The 18,629-nt window shown below is 45.3% G+C and overlaps 1 protein-coding gene across 2 annotated transcripts in view; it reads left to right on the top strand.

Annotated features, from left to right (window-relative positions):
• Window positions 1–18,629, top strand: part of PSD3 (pleckstrin and Sec7 domain containing 3) — a 115,480-nt gene that overhangs the window by 17,240 nt on the left and 79,611 nt on the right. For both annotated transcript variants that reach the window (XM_041471287.1, XM_041471279.1), the window contains exons 3-4: window positions 7,632–8,700; window positions 10,164–10,544. In XM_041471287.1, coding sequence (XP_041327221.1) covers window positions 7,632–8,700; window positions 10,164–10,544 — 1,450 coding nt within the window. The remainder of the gene's footprint in view (window positions 1–7,631; window positions 8,701–10,163; window positions 10,545–18,629) is intronic.

Below are 18,629 nucleotides of genomic sequence, written 5' to 3'. Positions count from 1 at the left end.
AGGAGGAAATTGAATGTCTTGTGACCTCCACTTGAAAGCTGGACAGATCAAGTTATCATAACCTACAGCTGTAGGGAGGAGATTACCACATCCTCAACTTTTTAAACAAGAGAGTTGTTTGAAGGCCAAGAGTTTAGTACAAATAATCATTAAAACATGTACTATTTGTTTATTGTTTTTAAAGGTGCAGAATTAAGCACTCAGAAGTTAGGAAATGCCAGAGTTAAGGCAGTAGATGTCTCCCTGTCTGTGCTCTTTTGGCTGAAGCTGAGAGCCATGCTTATGTGAGCACAAATATTTGGGGACTTGGTGATGCTGGCAGTCTGTCAGTGTCTGGCCACATCAGATGCTCTGAGCACACGTGACACAGGCTGAATCCAGCTGAAGCTGGCAGGACTCAGCAACGCTTTCCTGGAGGCAGTCAGGTTGTCCCCTTCCATCAGGCGGATAGAAAATGGAGCATCCAGATCAGTGGGCACAACAGGAGAGGCTCAGCCAGCTGACTTAGCTTGTTAAAGGCAGGTACAGTGGGACATAGATGTATTTTTACCTGTCACTATGGCCTCCTTCCTTGGCCTAAGCCCCACCATCTGGTGAGATCTGCAACACCAACACAAACCCTCTACTGTGCTGTAGCCTTGCTTCATTTCTGAAGCTTTCTGAAGGAAATGATGTATGTTAACTTGGTGTTGATTTGCTCACAGAGAAGGCATTTAAATAAAATTATGTGGGTAGGTGCAGTTTCTGGCCTGGTATTGGACTGAGAGAGTGTAAGACAGAGTACAGCATGTATTTTTCCTGTTCACAGTTCACTTGGTTTAACAAGTACCTTCTGCTGTAGATCCCTGTGTTGTTTATTTAACTCTATCCAGCGTCCGGAGGAAGGGAGTCTCATTCACTGGGAGAGCCTGCTGAAAAGTTACTATGCCATGTCCAACGGCACCTTCAGCAACAAACACTTGGAGCCTGGGAGAGGCACATGTCCCTCTGTGTCCTGTTTTTGTTTTAGCTGGGCACATTACTTGAGATCCATCTCCTAGGGTGCTTTAAGAACTGCCTAGCAAGACTACTCTCAGCTTGGTTAACTGGTCCCAAACTCTGAAATGTAGTAAAGGACATCCTTTTCTGCAGGTGTGCCTGGTTTCTGGATCTACAGAAATCCAGAGTTTCTGAGATCTGTGCTTACAAGTGATAGATTTCTAAAGTAATTTTTGCTTGCTCAAAGCAACATTCCAAGGGTTTTGAGAGGATTATTGAAAAATACAGTATTTTAAATATATAACATTAATTATAAGTCAATTTAGAGAGGCTGTAAAATTGTAGATGCTGAAAGTGTCAAAGCAGCTGTGAGTTGTCACTGCTTCAGAAGGTTTTTTTTCAGGTGAAGGCTCTTATGGAGCTTTTAAAGTAATTCTTGCTAATTACTATGTGTATCTACACTTAGAAAATCTGTTGGCTGCTTCCTTTCTAAATCACAGCAGCAGAAAAATAGAAAATTTCAGATTCTTTTTGGATCTGTTGTTTACATTTTGGGTTTCAGACTTCTCCAAACATAAGTCTTAAATGAAAATTTGAGATTCTCACAGCCATATAATTCCAGAGTGTGGGACTTCAGAGAAGAAAAGGGTATTAAATATTCTAAGGCCCACTTGCACTTTTATGTCAGGATAAGGAGTCCAGATATTCCCTTTGTATTTTCCCTCCTGTTCCTGCTCATGCTAGCAGCTGTTCCACTCTACCATTTTGCTTTCCAGGGTAATGACTCTTGGGACTGAGCTATCTCACTGACCATCTGTGGCCCATACAGCAATTTGTAGTGGATAATCCCTCACACTAAATCCTCTCAGCACGTGCTGCATGTTAGTTTTGGACTTTGTCCTGTTTTGAGCTCACTGTAGGCCTGTGAGTGACTGCAGCAAGGTGCCATCCTTCTTGCAACCAGGGGAAAGGAACAGGGCTCTTTGGAGGACACTTAATTCAGAGCAGTTGGGGTTATGCAAGTGGTCCCAAACCCTCTTTACCACTGGGAATTAGTTAAAATCTGTAGGGAAAAATATGCAGCCAAGTCACAGTATTGCTTGTATAAAGCTCTCCATCAGTAATAGGGCTAGAACTTGTGCAGCTGTAAAAAAAAAAAATCCACAAAACTCTCAGAGAGGCACAAAGTGACCCATGTGTTTTACATGCTTTCTAAATGGTCATTGCTTTCTAAATGCACAGGATTTATGTTCTTATCCTAGTGGCTTTTCTCACTCTTTTCCAAACCAATGACAACTTAGCATCATCATATCCTACCAGACTCCAGCACTGGCTAGCAGAGAGATTCGTCACAGATTTAATTAGCATGGGCATGGTTGTCCTATGGCAGACTGAAGTTTTGTCTAACACTGTCTGTCGCAGCCCAAAACCCCCAGAATTTAGGGAACTGCACAAGAGCAGTGGTGGGCAGTATCTTTTAGTGAATCTCTTCCAGTATGCAGGAAGCTGTGGGTGTACGATTTCCTGAGGAACATACTGCCCTTGCATGCGTGCAGAGGATTATTTTTTTCCCTGAACAAATTAGTTTAATTTCTTAATTGAACTGGGTAACCCTGGGTAACCCTGAGCCACTGGATGTCACAAGGCTCTGCCATAACTCTATTCTCCTTTACTTTCCCTGCATGTCTGCTAAGGCACAGAGGCATTTCACCAGGATTTATTTCTAGGCAACTCTCCCCAACCTCTTCCCTCTGCCTCTCACTTTTCACTCAGCTTCTCCATTTCCACCAGCCGTTGTGGAACCAATTGTTCCAAAACAACCAATTGTTGTTTTTACATAATGCTGCTGTAACTTTCGATGGGATGAAGATCTGGCTCCACTTCTCCTTTTTGGAGCAAGCAAACTGCCCAAAAGCCTGGAGTGTCTGCAAGCTGCAGAAAATCCTGCGCCCAGTCCGGTGTAGATGTTTGCAGTCCAGTTACAAAAGCCCCATGTTTGCATTATGTTAATCCCCTGGCTTTGGCTACTCTGGCCAGGCAGGACCTAGCGCAGCATGGAGAATGACATCATTTGGAAAAAGGGCTGCTTCATGAGGCTGCCAGAGGCTCTGCAGCATCCCTCCCCTTTTATAGGGGACGGCTGCTCCATCTCAGCAGGAGCAGGCTGCTTTATCAATTGGAATAGTTTTAGTTACTGTAGACATTGTAACATGATGGAGTGCAGGAGAAGGAGATGTGTGTAACCCTCCTCTCTGCCAGGCTGCAGTAGCGATACAATACCATAAATCTTGTGATTTGTTAATTAAGCTCTGTCACCTAGAGATTTGCCTCATCTTAATGCATACATTGTTTTTTACTTGCCCTAATCTGCTTTTTACAAATGGTGGCAAGAATACCAGGAAAGCGTAACTTACAAGATGCTGCATGCAAGCTCACCCAGGTGCTACTTGTAATCGGCGCAAGGAGCTGCAGAGACATAAAATGCAGGATGACTGGGCTGCTTAGTGAATGCTTTCAGCTCACTAATGCTGAAATGCCATAAAGCATCCTGCATTCCGAAACCAGCACATGACTCTCAGCATCGCCATTCTGCCCGATTCTCCCCTTACAGACGCAGTTACAAAAACGGCAGCTAAGCACAGACGTATCCCTGGCATGCCGTCAGGCAGCCTTGCTGGAGGAAATTTTTTTTCCCCTGCAAGCTGCCAAGGTGGACTCCTTAGCTCCTGCGATAGACTGAATGAGACTGCAGTTCCCCCATCAGTTTCATAATACTCAGAAAGCATCCATTTACATCATTGTGTGCAGTGCAGGGCAGCAGCTGCCAGGAAATTTGAAACTATTTTGATTCCAGTTGACTAGAACAGCAGCAATTGAATTAGCTGGTACCGCTATAGATAAACTGATGATCTTTGCATTTTATTTCTTTGACCAATGGGTAACTGCTGGAGCTACAGTAACCTCTGTGAGTAAGGAGACTGTTCAAGCAAATATATCTAATTTCTCGAGCTATATAATATATATATATATATATATATACTGTATCGAGAGAGACACTCACACCATTCTTTTTTAAAATGTACCTGTAAACAAAATGTCTGTCTATGCTTTTAACTTGTGTTTTGCTTCCTAGAATTTCCTTTTATTATGCTGTAGACAAGTTTGCTTGACATGGAATGGTTATTTACCTATGAAATATCATATCTATGCCTGATTTAAGTCATTAATTCTTTCAACATCTAGTCATCAGAAAGGCTGCCAAATGCTGTTAGGTTATATTTGCCCGGTCTCAGTTTTCTAGTCACTTACCCCCTTTCTATTTTAGCTTTTTCCTTATCCATTTCTTTCTTTTTATTCTTTCTTTTTTTTTTCTTTTTTTTTCCATTTGTTGAAAGAAGCCACCTTCAATGCAAAGTAGAAATTTGTGTTACCTGAAAGTGTGTGTCCTTTGTTTGTTTGGTGATGGGTATTTTTTTTCCCTGCGCATCTTCAGTGCAGTCCTTAAATTTTGTTGTTGTCTTTCTATCCTTGTTTGTAATGCAGTCATATTGGGGGATGGGGTTAGACAGGATATGCCAGTAGCTGCAGCAAGACATGATGCTGTGGTGGTGGATGGGAATAAGGGAGGAGTTTCCCTTAAAGAGCTCAAGCTCCTCTAAGCTCTTGTACCTGAAATAGCTGTCTGAGGAAAGGGAAAGGCTTTGCAATTTTGGGAGACCGGCAGATTGGTCGTGATTTACTTCACAAAATAGAGACCTTGGCAGTCATGTGCATGGTAGTACCTAACACAATGGCAACAGAACACTGCTTTGATGTCATATAGGAAGTTTTTTCAATCAGAGAATTAGCAATATTCCTGTGTGAAGGCAAGAATCCCACTGACTTGTGCTTGTATACAGCAGTGGCAGCATCAGCAGCAGTCCGTCCAGAGAACGGCTGCTGACATCTCATTTCAGAAGATTTACATTTCAGATTTACATTTCTACTGTGATAGAGCTACTCTTGCCGAGATGGAACACAGCTTGCAGGTGTGGCAGAGGGGAGTACATGTAAGCACCCTCTCTCCCTTTGGACACCTCTCTGTGCCTGCATGTGTGGTATGTGCTCTGTATGTGTACCTCTTCTAGAGTCTGATGGGCTTGCTATGAAGTTCAGGAGGAGAAATAAATCAGAAACTTGCTCAAGATTTCTTTCCACTGTCAGCAGTGGCTGTTGGTGGCAGATGGGGATGCGCAGCAGAGCATTTAGCATTCACCACGAGAAATAAGGCCCCCTCTGTTTTCCTCGTGTTGGTTCAGAAGCTAAGATAGCAATTAGCAGAGACGAGCCTGGCCCCTTGGCAGGATCTGTGTGTGGTGCCTTTTTGGGGCTTGGCCTCTGGAGCATGTTGGCTGCCTCCCAGCCCCACAGGAGGCCGGGGCTGACGCTACGGGCTTCCTTCCAACAAGGCGGGATGTGTGGGTTGGAGTGAGGCATGGGGGGTCTCAGCTCTTGGGGCACTATGTATTCCCTTTCTTCATGCAGTGCAGCCAGAGTGTGGCCCGGGCTGTGGCCTGGCCAAGTGCTGTCCCACAGTGCTGAGGGACTAAGCATTGCTTGTGGGTGGATGTGTCCACCAAGAAGGGTTTATGTTAGCATCTGTAGTGAAATGCTCCCTTATTAGTCCTCTCCTAAGAAATCCCTCCTTAGACCATGCTGAGAAAGCAGCAAGCACTAAAGCTTCTGCATCAGAGAAGGATTGCAGGATGAGAAGGCAGCTTGGGGATCCTTGCCTGGGGTTTTTCTGGTGCAGGTGTAGGGACATTGTTACCACAGAGCATCACTGTCATATGTGAGTCTGTCCTGGTGAAAGTGTCCCACAGTGGCAGCCTAGTGCCTGTGCTGTGAAAAGTGTGGGCTTGAGATGCATGCAAGCACTGCGTGGCTGAGTTGTGTGCAAAGGGGTCTGTTTGTCTGCTGCTTCAGACACTTAGGAAAAGCACTGTGGGTGCCCCCACACCTGTGTTTTGGAAACCTTGCCATGAAGATGGGCTGGTGATGCAATTGTGGACAGGGCATCCTTGCTCCTTACGGCTCCCTGGGACCTTGTGGCAGAGGAAAGGTCCCTGCTTTGTCTAGTCACTGTCCTGAACAGCAATCAAGTCGTCTGGATGAAGCTGAATTTTTATTATATAGTGATTAAGTCAGTGGCATGGAGACGTTTGGAGAACCCATTGGGGAAGATTCTGAGGCTTGGCAGGGTCCAAGACTGTCACTTTAATCTTGCACGATACCCAGTGTGTGGTATTTTCCCTGTGGCTAGATATACTGGGATATACTTTTGCTTACCTTAACAAGCCACTGGCACATAGGTAGGCATATTAATGCGCTTCTGAACTTGTGTTAGATTATCCTCTCTTTCACTTTGAACTCAGCCTATCATTAACCACAGCTACATGGCTTCTGCCTCAGAAACAGACCTTGGCCGGCCTGCTTGGAGCAGAGATGGGGATCAGTTTGCAGTGCAGTACCTGGAGATGCACCTTGGGACCAAACCATTCAAATTCAAGTTAGTGTCTGGTTTCAGAGCTGTCACCCCGATACTTTTCAAAGTAGGTGTTTGGGTCTGGCCACCCTGCAGTTTGATTTAAAACACTATTATACTCCAGGCCAGGTTTTTTTTGGTGGGTGTTTTTTTTTTTTTTTTTTTTTTTTTTTTTCCCCTAAAGGAGTGTGACAAATGCAGTTGTTGGTTGTTGGCTTTTTAATTGTTGTTTTGGGGTTTTTTTTCCCCAAGAGCTCAGTTCCTCCTTGGGCTGTGATATAAGGTGGGCAATTATCTGTCATTATGTGATCCCTGAGGTCCCTTCGGACAGATGGTTCTCTGTTACCTCGAAACAATGGGAGCCACTGGGTGCTTGGCGCTTGGAAAATAGGACCACCCATTTTTGCTCCTGCTTTGTTTACGTCGTTGGAAAAGCACAAGGAAGGGAGGGGTGGCAATGTTTTTCTGCAGCAGTGTATTTGCTGCAGTAGAAAATGTGCATTGCTTGGTATGTATCCAACACTGCAACATGACCTTCAGCTACCTGAGTTGTTAAAGGAAGAGGGTAGTGCTGGCAGAAAGTTTAATTGCTCATTAATTACTTTCTAATTTAGCTAATTAGTTTTGTCAAGGCTGTAGAACATACGGGGTGTGGCTGATTATCTTCCCAGCGTTTCACCTTTACAAGTGCAAATTACCTGAAAACGTAGAACCATCATTTGTAGTGTCTTTTTTAAGTAAAACCATCATGGGTGGTGTATGCTGTGGATGAATGTCAGACATCTGAATCTCTGCTTTCTTAGGCCTACGCGCCTGGCCTGTGGCCTGGCCTGAGGCCTCAGACTGTTCACGTGCCATCGGGACCTTTTCTGAAGTGTAGCAGACATTTCTGGCATTCCTTCCTCTGTAGTGCAGACTCCCAAAGTAGGGCCGCCCAAAATCTCCTATGTAAAAGGACCAGCTTTGGATAACTGTAGTATGAGAGCAGAAGTGAGTTAAACTGAAGTATTTTTTTCCCTTCAGGGGAGAGCGTTTTTGCTCTGTAAGGAGCGGGCAGGGAGAGAGATCAAACTTTTTGCTTTGTGCGTGCAGTAGATAAATCCAGGGTGTCTCTCCTTTTACTTTGTAGGTAGTGGCCGTGGAAGCAGCAGTTTGCCTCCTCATACCATCATCAATGAATTTCCAGAGTATGGCACTGTAGAGTCGAGCAGACAAGCTCCATCAGCTCTATCGACGTGCCAGGCCGAGCCTGTAACACACAGTCCAGAAAGACGGGACAGTCACCACCGTGTCAGGCCTATTCCTCAGTGCGCAGCTCCTGCTCATAATTTGAGGCCTGATGCAGGGGCAGTGCAGCTTCACACCCCCGAAGAAGGTTTGCAACCCGCGGGTAATCTGCCAGAGATTATGAAAATCTCTCGACAGCTAGAAGCAGCAAAGGTGCAAGAAAGAGCAAATACTTCTCTCGATTCAGAGACGCAAATGGAAAAAAAGTGTGTTACTGGCAGCCAAAATGTGCAGGCAGCCAGAGAACCAGTTCCAACAGGCCAAGAAAAACTCTCAGACATGCTTCTTCCATCTGAACGAACAGCTGAGGAAAAAAAGTATTTGATCGTAGAGAAAGATCTGGCTTCAGTACGGGCTGGAGAAAAACAGTCTGAATCCTCACAAGCCGTAAGTAATAAAGCAGAGGAGGTCCACACAGCTCAGGAACCAAGCTGTCACAAGTCATCTGTGACAAACCTGGAAGCAGTTAGCAGAGTGGAGAGGGGGACACGTTTTGAGGAGTTTTCAGAGCACAATCAAGGCAAAATGCAAACAGGTACTGAGAGAAGGCTTGCTAAAGAGGCAGCTGTGAGTAAACATGTAGAATTTCAAGGTGTGGAGATCTTATGGCTGGAAAAAGCTGAGGAGCAGAAAAGAAGGAAGCACTCACTGCTGGACTCTGTGTCTGTGGAGAGGAAGGCATTCGCCAAAACATCCAGCCACTCTGTGTCACCAATGGTCTCCCCAGCCTTGCTTTCCTTGCCAGACAGTGCGTGGAATGAGGTCTGTGAAGACCCAAGGCTGGAACCTGCTGCTTCTGGAGCCACTCCTCTACCACTGCTCGAAGAAAGCAGGATGGATGAAGTTTCTGTGAAGGACAGGAAGAACTGTGGTGAGGAGGAGATGACTGTGCTTGCAAGAGGCCAGGGCAGGTGAGCTGGTGCTAAGATGGGAGCAGGAGTCAGGCAGGGGTTCTCTTGTCTAGGCGTGTGGCTTGTGTCTACCTGTTTAGGAGCTAATAAGAAGCAGCAAATATTTGTCTGCTGCCTGTGGTGTGGTGTTTACAGTACTGGTTTACACAGCTGGTGGTTGGCTAGTGCCTGAAGTTGGTACTGAAGCCACTTCACACCATCTTACTGAAGTTTACAGTCCATCTCAGATTTTGAAATGTAAAGATCAGAAGTCTTGCTGTTTGCACAGTGATGTCGGTGTGATGAAGCATCTGTAGCAGGTGTAATTGGGATCTGGACATGCCATGTAATTAAATACAGTTGGCATGCAAGCCTGGCCATACGCACCTGAACAGATTTTCTGGTTTCATTCAGAGTTTGTGCAAAAACAGTGTGACAACCTCTGAATGGTTGGATAATAAAGACATTTTATCCAGGGCCATGTAGATCATAGGAGGATAAATGTTACAGTATGTGCTTTCTATATTGTCTATCTATCTATCTATCTATCAATCATCTATCTATCTATCTATCTATCTATCTATCTATCTATCTATCTATCTGTTTATATCATTTTAGCAGTACATACTGCAAGAATGGCATGCTGCTTTGCATCCTGATTTGCTTGTTTTTCTTTCCTGATGGACATCTCTGACAAAACAAAGGGTTCCACTGGTGTGCTCTGAGCAAACCATGCCCACTTTGAGCTGGAGAGTTGTGTGCTGCTGAGACAGCATCTCTACAAGGGAGGCTTTCCTGCCTCTGCACCTCTGTATCTGTGGAGTTTTGCTTTGGCTAGTGCCTGGAATTACTTGGGTTGGCTACCCTAACCTCTGGCATGTTGAGGAGCCCCACAGTATTGTGTGCAGCAGAGAAGAAAACTCTTCAGGGGGATGGCATACCTCTCCTTGCATTAGCAAGCAGGCTGAGTCTTCTCAGTCTGGCTCCTCAGGCTCCAATTAAAAAATTGCACATGCTTCCCTTTGCATTTGGGAGCGATTTCCTTCAGCTTTTTGCTGAAGACTCCAGTCCTAGGACTGCAGAGATAGCAAATTATCCTTCGGGGGTAGAGGCTCCATCTGCATACACATCTCCAAGATGTGCAGCCTCTGGCTTGGCAGTGGTGCTACGACAGATCTCACACGTTGTGTGTGCTTTTCTCTTTTGCTTGTAAGCAGCTGATCTGTTAGACAATATTAGGATATTGTCTCCCAGCCATCTTCTTTTACCCAGAAAATTGTTTCTTTCTATGTCCCTGGAGAGGGAGATGATGCCAGTCATAAAGAGACGTAGTGCAAGGAGGAACCAGCATTTTACCTGTGGTGTCCTCTCTTGCATAAAGCTGCATTGACCTTTCTGCTCAGAAAGGTGGAAGGTGAGAAGGGTTGCCCAAAGTCTCAACCTTGCCCCCAAACTGAAATGAAGTGTTTCTGGTTAATTTTCAGGATGGTGGAGGAGGGGGAAGCCGCCACAGGAGGATATGAAGATTTCCTTGGGCAGAGGCACTCTGACGTCTCCACTGATCTGTACAGCTCACAGTTTGAAAACATCCTAGACAATGCATCTTTGTACTACAGTGCGGAATCTCTGGAGACATTGTACTCGGAGCCCGATAGCTACTTCAGCTTTGAGATGCCACTCACTCCCATGATCCAGCAGCGCATGAAGGAGGGTGGACAGTTTTTAGATAGGACATCAGCCGTGGGGCAGACAGATGTCCCTGACAGGGAGGTGAAGGGATGTGGTGAAGGCATCGCCAATGGCTTAAGGGATGTAAGCGAAACACTCTTCAAAGGAGACATCACAGAAGTCCCTCGTCTGGAAAGGTAAAAGTAGTGGGTGAGCTTTCTGTGTGCCTGCTGATTTTTCCCAACCTCTCTTTACTTCAGTGTACTGTCACAGAGTGTAGTTTTGCCTCTTTTAACACTTCTAATTTTCTACACAGAATAATTTCCAGGGTGACTGCAGGAGAGAAATGATCCATCCAAACCTGCCATTCATAAGAAGAGTGACAATTTACATTATGAAGGTTTATTAGGCAATGCTGATGTGTTGATAAAAGGTATTATCACATCTCTGGGACCTGTCTCTGGAGGAGTTAGTTATTGGAACCTTGTTCAGCTACAGTTCCTACCTGAATTTATTGGCAGCAACTTTAGGAGCAGTAACACTTTGTGTACACAAATGAGATCCAAATGCAGTTTGTGATCTGGATGTTAAAGATGTGTCTTTGGGCACAGTATTTCCTCTCTTGAGGCCAGTGGGAGTTTAGAACATTACTTCTGCTAGGATGAGATTTTGCTCCCGCCACATTCATAGGTTAGCTGCTTCTTTTGTTTGTGCACTTACTGGAAGACAAGCGAGCATTGCAAAATTGTTAATAATTTCTGTTTTGGTAAAAGGAGAAGTTATTAAAAGAAAGAGTCATGTAAGAAGCCAAAACTAGGCTGAGTGGTCAAAAAATACTGCACAATTGTAGAATATCACTCTATGTGCAAACTTTTCTTATAGTGTGCTGTCAAAGAGAGTGGGGACACTGAAAGGCAGACACAGACAAAATGGGAGGTTGAATTAAAAGCAGAGTGGTGAGGGTGCAACACACAGATTGGTGAAGGACCTTGTGAGTGAGAAAGATGCCTCTGGTCTTCATCTTCCAGGGACAGGATGTTATCTAACAGTCCTAGGACTATTCCCTTAGATGGGACTAGTCTAGTTAGGGCTTTCCTAGGAGTAAAGGTGGGAGATCTTTTATGTGTTTTATTTCTTCTGTGCTGAAATGAAAGAAGTCCTTTGAGCAGAAGTAGTTTTGCTAACTATGCATTAAGGTACATTTTGCTCTTAAAACAGCAGGCAGAAGGACATTAGAGTTTAAAATATTTTTTCCTCAATCATACTGTTAAACAGGTGTTTAAATCTTGTGCATGCGTGGTGCATGCCAATAGGCAATAAGTGACTGCTAATCTGCAATAACCTGTATGGAGTCAGAAACTGAGGTCAGTCCTGAGACTTGAAGCTCCTTACTTACAGCAAAACCAAAGGCTGACATAAAACTGGACAGAGGACAACAAGCAGCACATTCAGATCCTGATTCTGTTACCCTGTAGTTGCAGCATCTAGTATTTAAAAGATACTGTCAAGCAAGGCCTACATTGGTTCATCAGAACAAAAATTATGACAAAGACAAGATGTGCTTAGATGAGTCACATCAGGTGCCTGCCTAGTGTGGATTTCACTTTGAATTAATTTTAGTTTAGATTTGCAGCCATACTGATAAACTAGCAGTAGATGTTTAAATACTTTTTTCCTCACTTAATTGGAAAAAAAAGAGTGTTCCTGGTTTGTTTAGGGATAAGTCTTAAGGGCTCACCTATGGTAGGTGCCAGTAGAGAATGTCACTACGGCAGGATAGCTAGCCACGAGTATGCCCAACAGTAATCCTCCCAACAATAATCTTACAGCTAACACCACCCTTCCTCCTCCGGTATTCCAATATCATGTTGTTTTGCACCAGGCGTGTATGTTGTGTGGTGACTTGACAGGTCGTGAGTACTACTTTGTTGGAGCCAGTGGGGAATCACAAGTGTTAAGAGCGCATGGGTGAGAAGCAGTGTGTGCTTGCTGGGGGCGGCGGGAGGTTTATCGCACAGGGGTCAAGGTGGTGTGTCATAGTGATGCTCAGGTGAACCAGAAATAGCCTCCTGAGCCCTGGCGTCTCAGGGAGTTTGAACGCGCGGTTGTGTTGTCTGAAGCAATCCGAGACTTAGGTTTACCTGAGTCTGCCTGTGCGATGCGTGTATGCACCTCTGTGCCTGCTGCTGAAGCTCTCGTTTCCTACGGTGCCGTGAGCCCGCGGTTGTGCTTGGGGCTGCAATTCCTCACGCCTAGCGCCTGTTGGAGCACCCTCCGCAGTGGTCCAGCCGTCCCGGAGGAGGAGGCTGGGGGGAGGTAAGCCCTCCGCCCCGCCGTGCCCGGCCCCGCGCGGTGCCGCCGAAGCGCTCCGTGCGCTTCCCCCGGCCGGGCCTCCCCCCTCCCACCGCCCCCCACCGGAGGAGAGCGGCGGGAGAAGTCCCGCCCAGATGGGTGGGGGTTGCTGTAGGGGCTCGGCATGTGGATACTGGCAAGTGCAAAGGGAAGCGGGGGGATTTCGGTGCGGGGGATATGGGAGCAGAGCAGGGTAGTGTGGCAGTGCGGGACAGCAAGGAGCATGAGACCCGTCCTCTTTTTCGGAAACGGTACTGCCAACCCGAGGGAGCAAAAACCGAAACCAAAATCTCAGCTGTGCCTTGTGCCATAGTATTTCGGTGATACAAAAAGTGATTGGGGAGGGAGCATGCTTCCAAGTACCATTGCTAGTTAATGGGGGTGCAGTGTGAAGCAGTGTGAAACACATGCAGTTCTTCCTGGCCCAGAGCAGAAGGGGATGGTCGACTTGAGTGCAAAGAGCTAGTGGTTTTTTACCTGGAGATTGAAAGCCGTGTGCCAGTTGGGAAAAGAGGAGCTGGGGTTCCCGTGGCCATGCCCTCCTGTTAACAGGTAGCTGAGCACCATAGCACCTTCTGCACCTGTCCAGAGGTTTCCAGAGCGTACCTCACACAGGGAGTGAGGTTTTGATGCATAAGGACAAGTAATGGCCTGGCCACGTAATGAATAAGCGGGAGGGTAACATCCTTCTTCACTCTTAGGAAATTGCTGGCTTTGGGAGGGGTCAACTTTGGTATGTGAGGGCCGGTCACATGCCTTCAGAACTGGAAAAAAAAAAAAAAGAGGAAAAAAATTATTAGAGGCTTGCAGGCTGCAAGATCCTATGAGCTCCTAGGTGTTTGAAGATTTCAGCCGTGCTGTCCTCCCTGTCAGCTGCTGGCCGTGGTTAAACACAGTAAGTCTTGGCAAGAGCTGTATGATGGACCTGCCTGCTTTGACAGCCACCTGCCATGCTTCCTTAGGGTAGGGGGATGTAAGCTGCCCTTGAGTCTTCCTGCAGAGCAGGCAGGCTTACTTTTGCACGTAGCCCTTTCCTGGCATAGCTTAGGTACTCTTTGTGCCTGCCCAGTGGAGGAGGGATGGTTGGGGGAGAAGGGTGTGCAGCTTGCCTTCTTTTGGGACTCTTCGTGTCTTGGGGTGGAGTTTATTCTCTTTCAGTTCTCTGAGATAAGCTCAGTTGGTTAGAGCATGGTGCTAATAATGCCAAAGCTGTGGGTTTGATCTCTGTGGGCCGTTCGCTTAGCAGTTGGCATCGATGATCCTTTCGTGTCCCTTCCAACTCAGAATGTTCTGTCATTCTGTAGTGATTAACCCTCTGAGGGAAAAAAAAAAAAAATATTCTGCAGCTGAAGTATCCTTGAATTTCCACAGGAGGGGGTCGGAGAACAGGGGGAGGAGGGGTAGAGTGCAAGGTTTCAGAGCTGAGCGACAGCCTTGCTATGTGTCAGGGCACCATGGAATACCCATGAAATAGGCTGAGTCTCAGGTTGTCAGTGTAATGAAGCTTTGTAATCTCAATAAGGACGTTGCATTTGGATCGTGTTTGATGCCCTTGTCTCTCTGTTATCCTTGCAGAGGCATGCAGTCCCCACTGCCACACCCATGCTCCAGGTGCTGTGCTCCTCCCTTCCCGTGCCAGTGGGCTGTGTTAAGGCGAGCAAGGCTCAGCCTTCCTATCTGGGAGTTTAGTCTTACTTTTAGAGGCAGTAAAAACTGTTTGCAAGCTGCTGCCGAGACACTGAGCTTGAGTTAGTGTTGCCTGGACTAGGTGTAATCATTTGAAAATTGATTGAAGTTGGTGATCCAAGTCAGAGTGGGGTGAAAGGGATGTGTTTCCAAAGCAGTAAGATATACCTGAGGGGAAAAGGAGTTATCTTTTCTATGTATACCACAGACAAAGCATCTGTGTCACTAAATGTAAAGTGTGAAATTTTCTCCATGATGATCTCTATACTTCCAGACTTTAAGGACTGGACTTCTTTTAGTGTTTTCTTATACTGCACACTTTACAGCAGGTTTTCCATTCCCTCTCCCCTTGTAGGCTAGAGTCAGAATAAATTTTTAAAAACCCACAGAACAACAACAAAACTTATGGCATTTCTTTTCCTGCCATAAATGCCTTTTCCTTTTGTTTGAGAAGTATTGTCTCTGTTGGCAGGACATTGTCCAAGATTTTTGTAAACCTGGAGAGAAAATAAAAAATCTGTATTGCAACTCCTAATCCTCAAAAATGCTAAATATTTGCCACCTGCCATCATCTTCAAGGAACTGCTGATGCTCAGCAAATTCTGCAAGTCCTTTTATTTTTTTTTTCCCTAGAGATGCAAACACAAATTTAGTTGCATATGTATTCAAGAGGGGAAGAAAACAAACTCCCTAAAGCAATCTGGCAATTCTCAAAATAAATTCACAAGAATGTAGCCTGAAATTCCCATGGGTACCAGGTTACTTCTAATTGTTGGGGCCTCTTGAAAGCATTAGGATTTGTAGTGGTTCCCATGGTGGATATTTTTCTTCTGTGTATAGGTCATTTCCAGCAGTTTCTTACTTGGCACTCTGCTTATTCCTTCTTTAAGACAATAAACTTTGTTGACAAATAAATTCAGTTTTGATTCCTCTCTCCAGGTTGATTCTCTGAGTCTCGTCCCAGTTTATGAATACCCGCATGCCAGTTATAATTTTGGTTTTCAGTTTGTACACTGGTAGTCTTGTCCAAAGTAGCTTGTATCTGATTTTTCCATGTAGTTACAAGACTCACTACTTAAGAATCTAACATGTAACCTTTATATGCTCATTTTTTTTCACTTTGAAGATTCGCTTTGAGACCCAGTTGAATTTTTTCATTTAGGGTGAAATCTGCTGAGATCCCTATTTTTCTGAGTGAATGTTTTTTCACCTTCAGACATGCCTCAGCTCATGGAAGATTCTGGGACCTAAGAGACATAGGTCAGTCAGAACATGGTACTTCATATTTGCTGCCAACCATATGCCCAGCATAAGGAAGGTTATTCAGAGGGATGGAGTTGGTTATTGTCCTAGAAAAGCAAATGCATCAAATGCATCTGCAGCTAGTGAGCAAGCAAACAAGCACTGGAGCCCATTTGCTGGGCTCTACATTAGCCACATGGGCTAATGCCTCTGTCAGTTGTTGAGCCACTGCTGACCACAATGTGCTGGCACAGGTATATGTTGAATCCAGGTAAAGATGAAGTGGCATAATTCTCAGGGTAAATTTCTGACACCACTGGCATTTTGACAGCTGAGGATTTGCCTTGTTATTTCACAGCCTAGTAACTTCTAAAAATGTGTGCTACACTGTTCACCTTGGTATTCCCTCCAGGAAGGTGTCATCACTTTATTAAGGCTCTGGAGATACTTTGTACAGAGTTTGCCTTTGCTCTGGCTAGCATGGTCCTTGGAGCACTCGTTTAGTGAGAGTTTGTAAAGCTGCTTCCAGTTCCTAAATAAACTGTTGTTTTATGGAAGAAAAGGGCTGCTGACTTTTCGCCTCCAGTTCCCAGCCTCCTCTGAAAATAAAACAAACACAACAAAAATCCAGGAGCTGACGGAGACAGAAGAGAAAAAGAAAAAAAAAAAAAAGTGGAGCAGCTGATCAGTTTGCTACACAAAGCGCCTCAGTATAGAGCTGTCAGCAGCTCAGCTTTTAAGCTGGCATCTGTTGGCATATCTCCATTGAAGTCAAAGCCATTTAGGTCAGAAAGGCTAGATTCACCCAAACCGAGGCGTCTCTGCCAGCTCTGAGCTGGTCCCAAAGTGCAGCCTTGCCGTCTCATCTATTAGCCACGACTGGCTGCTAGTCAAGCCCCTCTCCACATTATTGCTGGTTAAGTCTCTTCCTCCATGTGTGTGCTGGGATAGGGAGAGACAGAGCCTGGCAGCTGGCAGGATGGCATAGAGAGGCATGCATGTCTTTGGATGTGCATATGATGCTGGAGCAGCCGTGGAGAAGAATGGCACACAGAGCATGCAGACTCCCTGCTAACACAGCTGGGTGAGCTGTGGGTTGGTTAGTGGCTGATTTTGATTTGTTGCTTTTTTTCTTTATTCACTATTCTTTTTGAGGACAGGTGATTCATTTTGCTGCATGGTTTCAGTGTAAAGCTGCTGTGTGATACTAGTGCCAGTACTCAAGTGCTTCATCTGCACATTTGCCGGGAAGCCTGAACTTAAATGTGTAAACACATATATTTTTATGCATCTGTTTTGCTCCCTGCCAGGGAGGACCAGCTGCTTGGCTAATATGCTTTTCCTGAGCCAGTCTCCCAGCAGTTAAACCAAGCCCAAGCATGGGGTGGGGGGAAAGTCCTCTGATGTATTTCCAGTTTTGGTCCTATCCTGGAGGACCCAGCAGGAGCCTTGTAGGGAAGGAGGGTCATGTGTGTGCTGAACACAGGGATGGTGGCTCTTGATACCTGGAGTGGGTAGGCTCTGAGGGGAGAGCCTGAGGGTTCCTGAAAAACATAGGGGCTGAGTGTTTTCTGAACAAGGTCATAGGTATGCAGTGCATTTGTGAGGTCTGTTTTTTATTTTTGTTGTGTCAGGTGGATCAGGTCCTGAGTATGGGACAATCCTAATGCTTTCAAGAGACCAGTCTGTGTGTCTGTGCATGTCAGAAATATCCACTGCAGGGAGGGGCCTTTGGATACCCGCTGTAGCAAGGACCAGTTTTTCACTTTCTAGGCATGGTGACATTAATGCAGTAGTGTCCCTTTGCAAGCGCTAACCCTTGCCAAAGCAATGTATGAAGCCTGAGGTCAAAAAGAAATCAAACCTGAAGTATTTTTAGCAAGACGTTTGCACTTCAGGTGGCAGTGGGCCAGCATGTCTGTGTAATAATGTCTGTGTAATAAAGTATGCACTGTCTCTTGGAAGGGCTGCAGTCCTGTCCCTGCATGTGGTGGGACTTCTTGTTTTAATGCAGTGATCCTGTAATGACAGTTGCATTTGCTGTATACAAGCCTACAGAAATGGTGTTTTCTGAATGCTTTAGCTGCTAGCTCCCTTTTTTTACAATCAGTAGGAATTATTTTAATGAGAAAAAGACAAATTATTACAGGAAAGAAGAGGTTATTTTTGAACAGCAGTATGCATTTCAGCCTGTGAAATTGACTTTGCATACGTATTTTATTGATAACCAGTAAGGGATTACAGGGATTGTTACTTTTAACTTTGCCCTTCTCCCTGTGATGTGACAAGGTTGAGGTACTTTTTAATAGATGCTTGGTGGTTACTCTGGCTTATGGACACCATCCTCGCTTTGTATGTCCTGGCTGATGCTGTGCTTGTGAGACACCCACTGAATTGAGTTGCAGCAAAGTGCAGCTGTGTCAGTCCTCAAAGAGGGATCTACTTCAAAGCATGTCTTTGAAGAGAATCCATACGTAGGACTTCAAAGCAGATTAAACCATTTGGAGTAAAATAGCACACTGAGTCATCTGCTAGGAAAGTATTTTAATTATTTTATTATTATTTTAATTTTTTTATTATTTTTCTCCCCTTCCTACATCCTATCTTGGACGAGCCCTGCAGCTGAAGGTAACTGGCAAGGTAAATCATTGATTGAAGTGCTTTTGTGCTCACTCTCTCTTGGCCCTGAAGAAGCTGGTGTGGAGCTGCAGCAAAACTGCAGCACAGCTGTTCCCAGCCCATTTGTGTGGTCGGGTCATTTGTAGCAGGAACTGAGTCATCACATCCCACTGCTACTGGGATTTCTTCACTTTCTTCAGCGAGGCTGCTTCTTTCAGAGCTGGGCTGTTCGAGTACAGCTTTTCAGGTCCTTTTAAACAAAATGCAGACTGTGCCACTGGTTATGTCTGGTCTGTTCTGAAACGTGAAAGGATATCATTCACCGAACAGCCACATCTCTCTGAAGGGTTGCAGACCAGGGATTTGTTTCCACAGGGCAGGAC

The sequence above is a fragment of the Pyrgilauda ruficollis genome, unplaced genomic scaffold, assembly GCF_017590135.1.
Source record: "Pyrgilauda ruficollis isolate IOZ18807 unplaced genomic scaffold, ASM1759013v1 scaffold106, whole genome shotgun sequence".
Lineage (NCBI taxonomy): Eukaryota > Metazoa > Chordata > Aves > Passeriformes > Passeridae > Pyrgilauda > Pyrgilauda ruficollis.
This window is presented reverse-complemented; position numbering and strand designations above follow the sequence as displayed.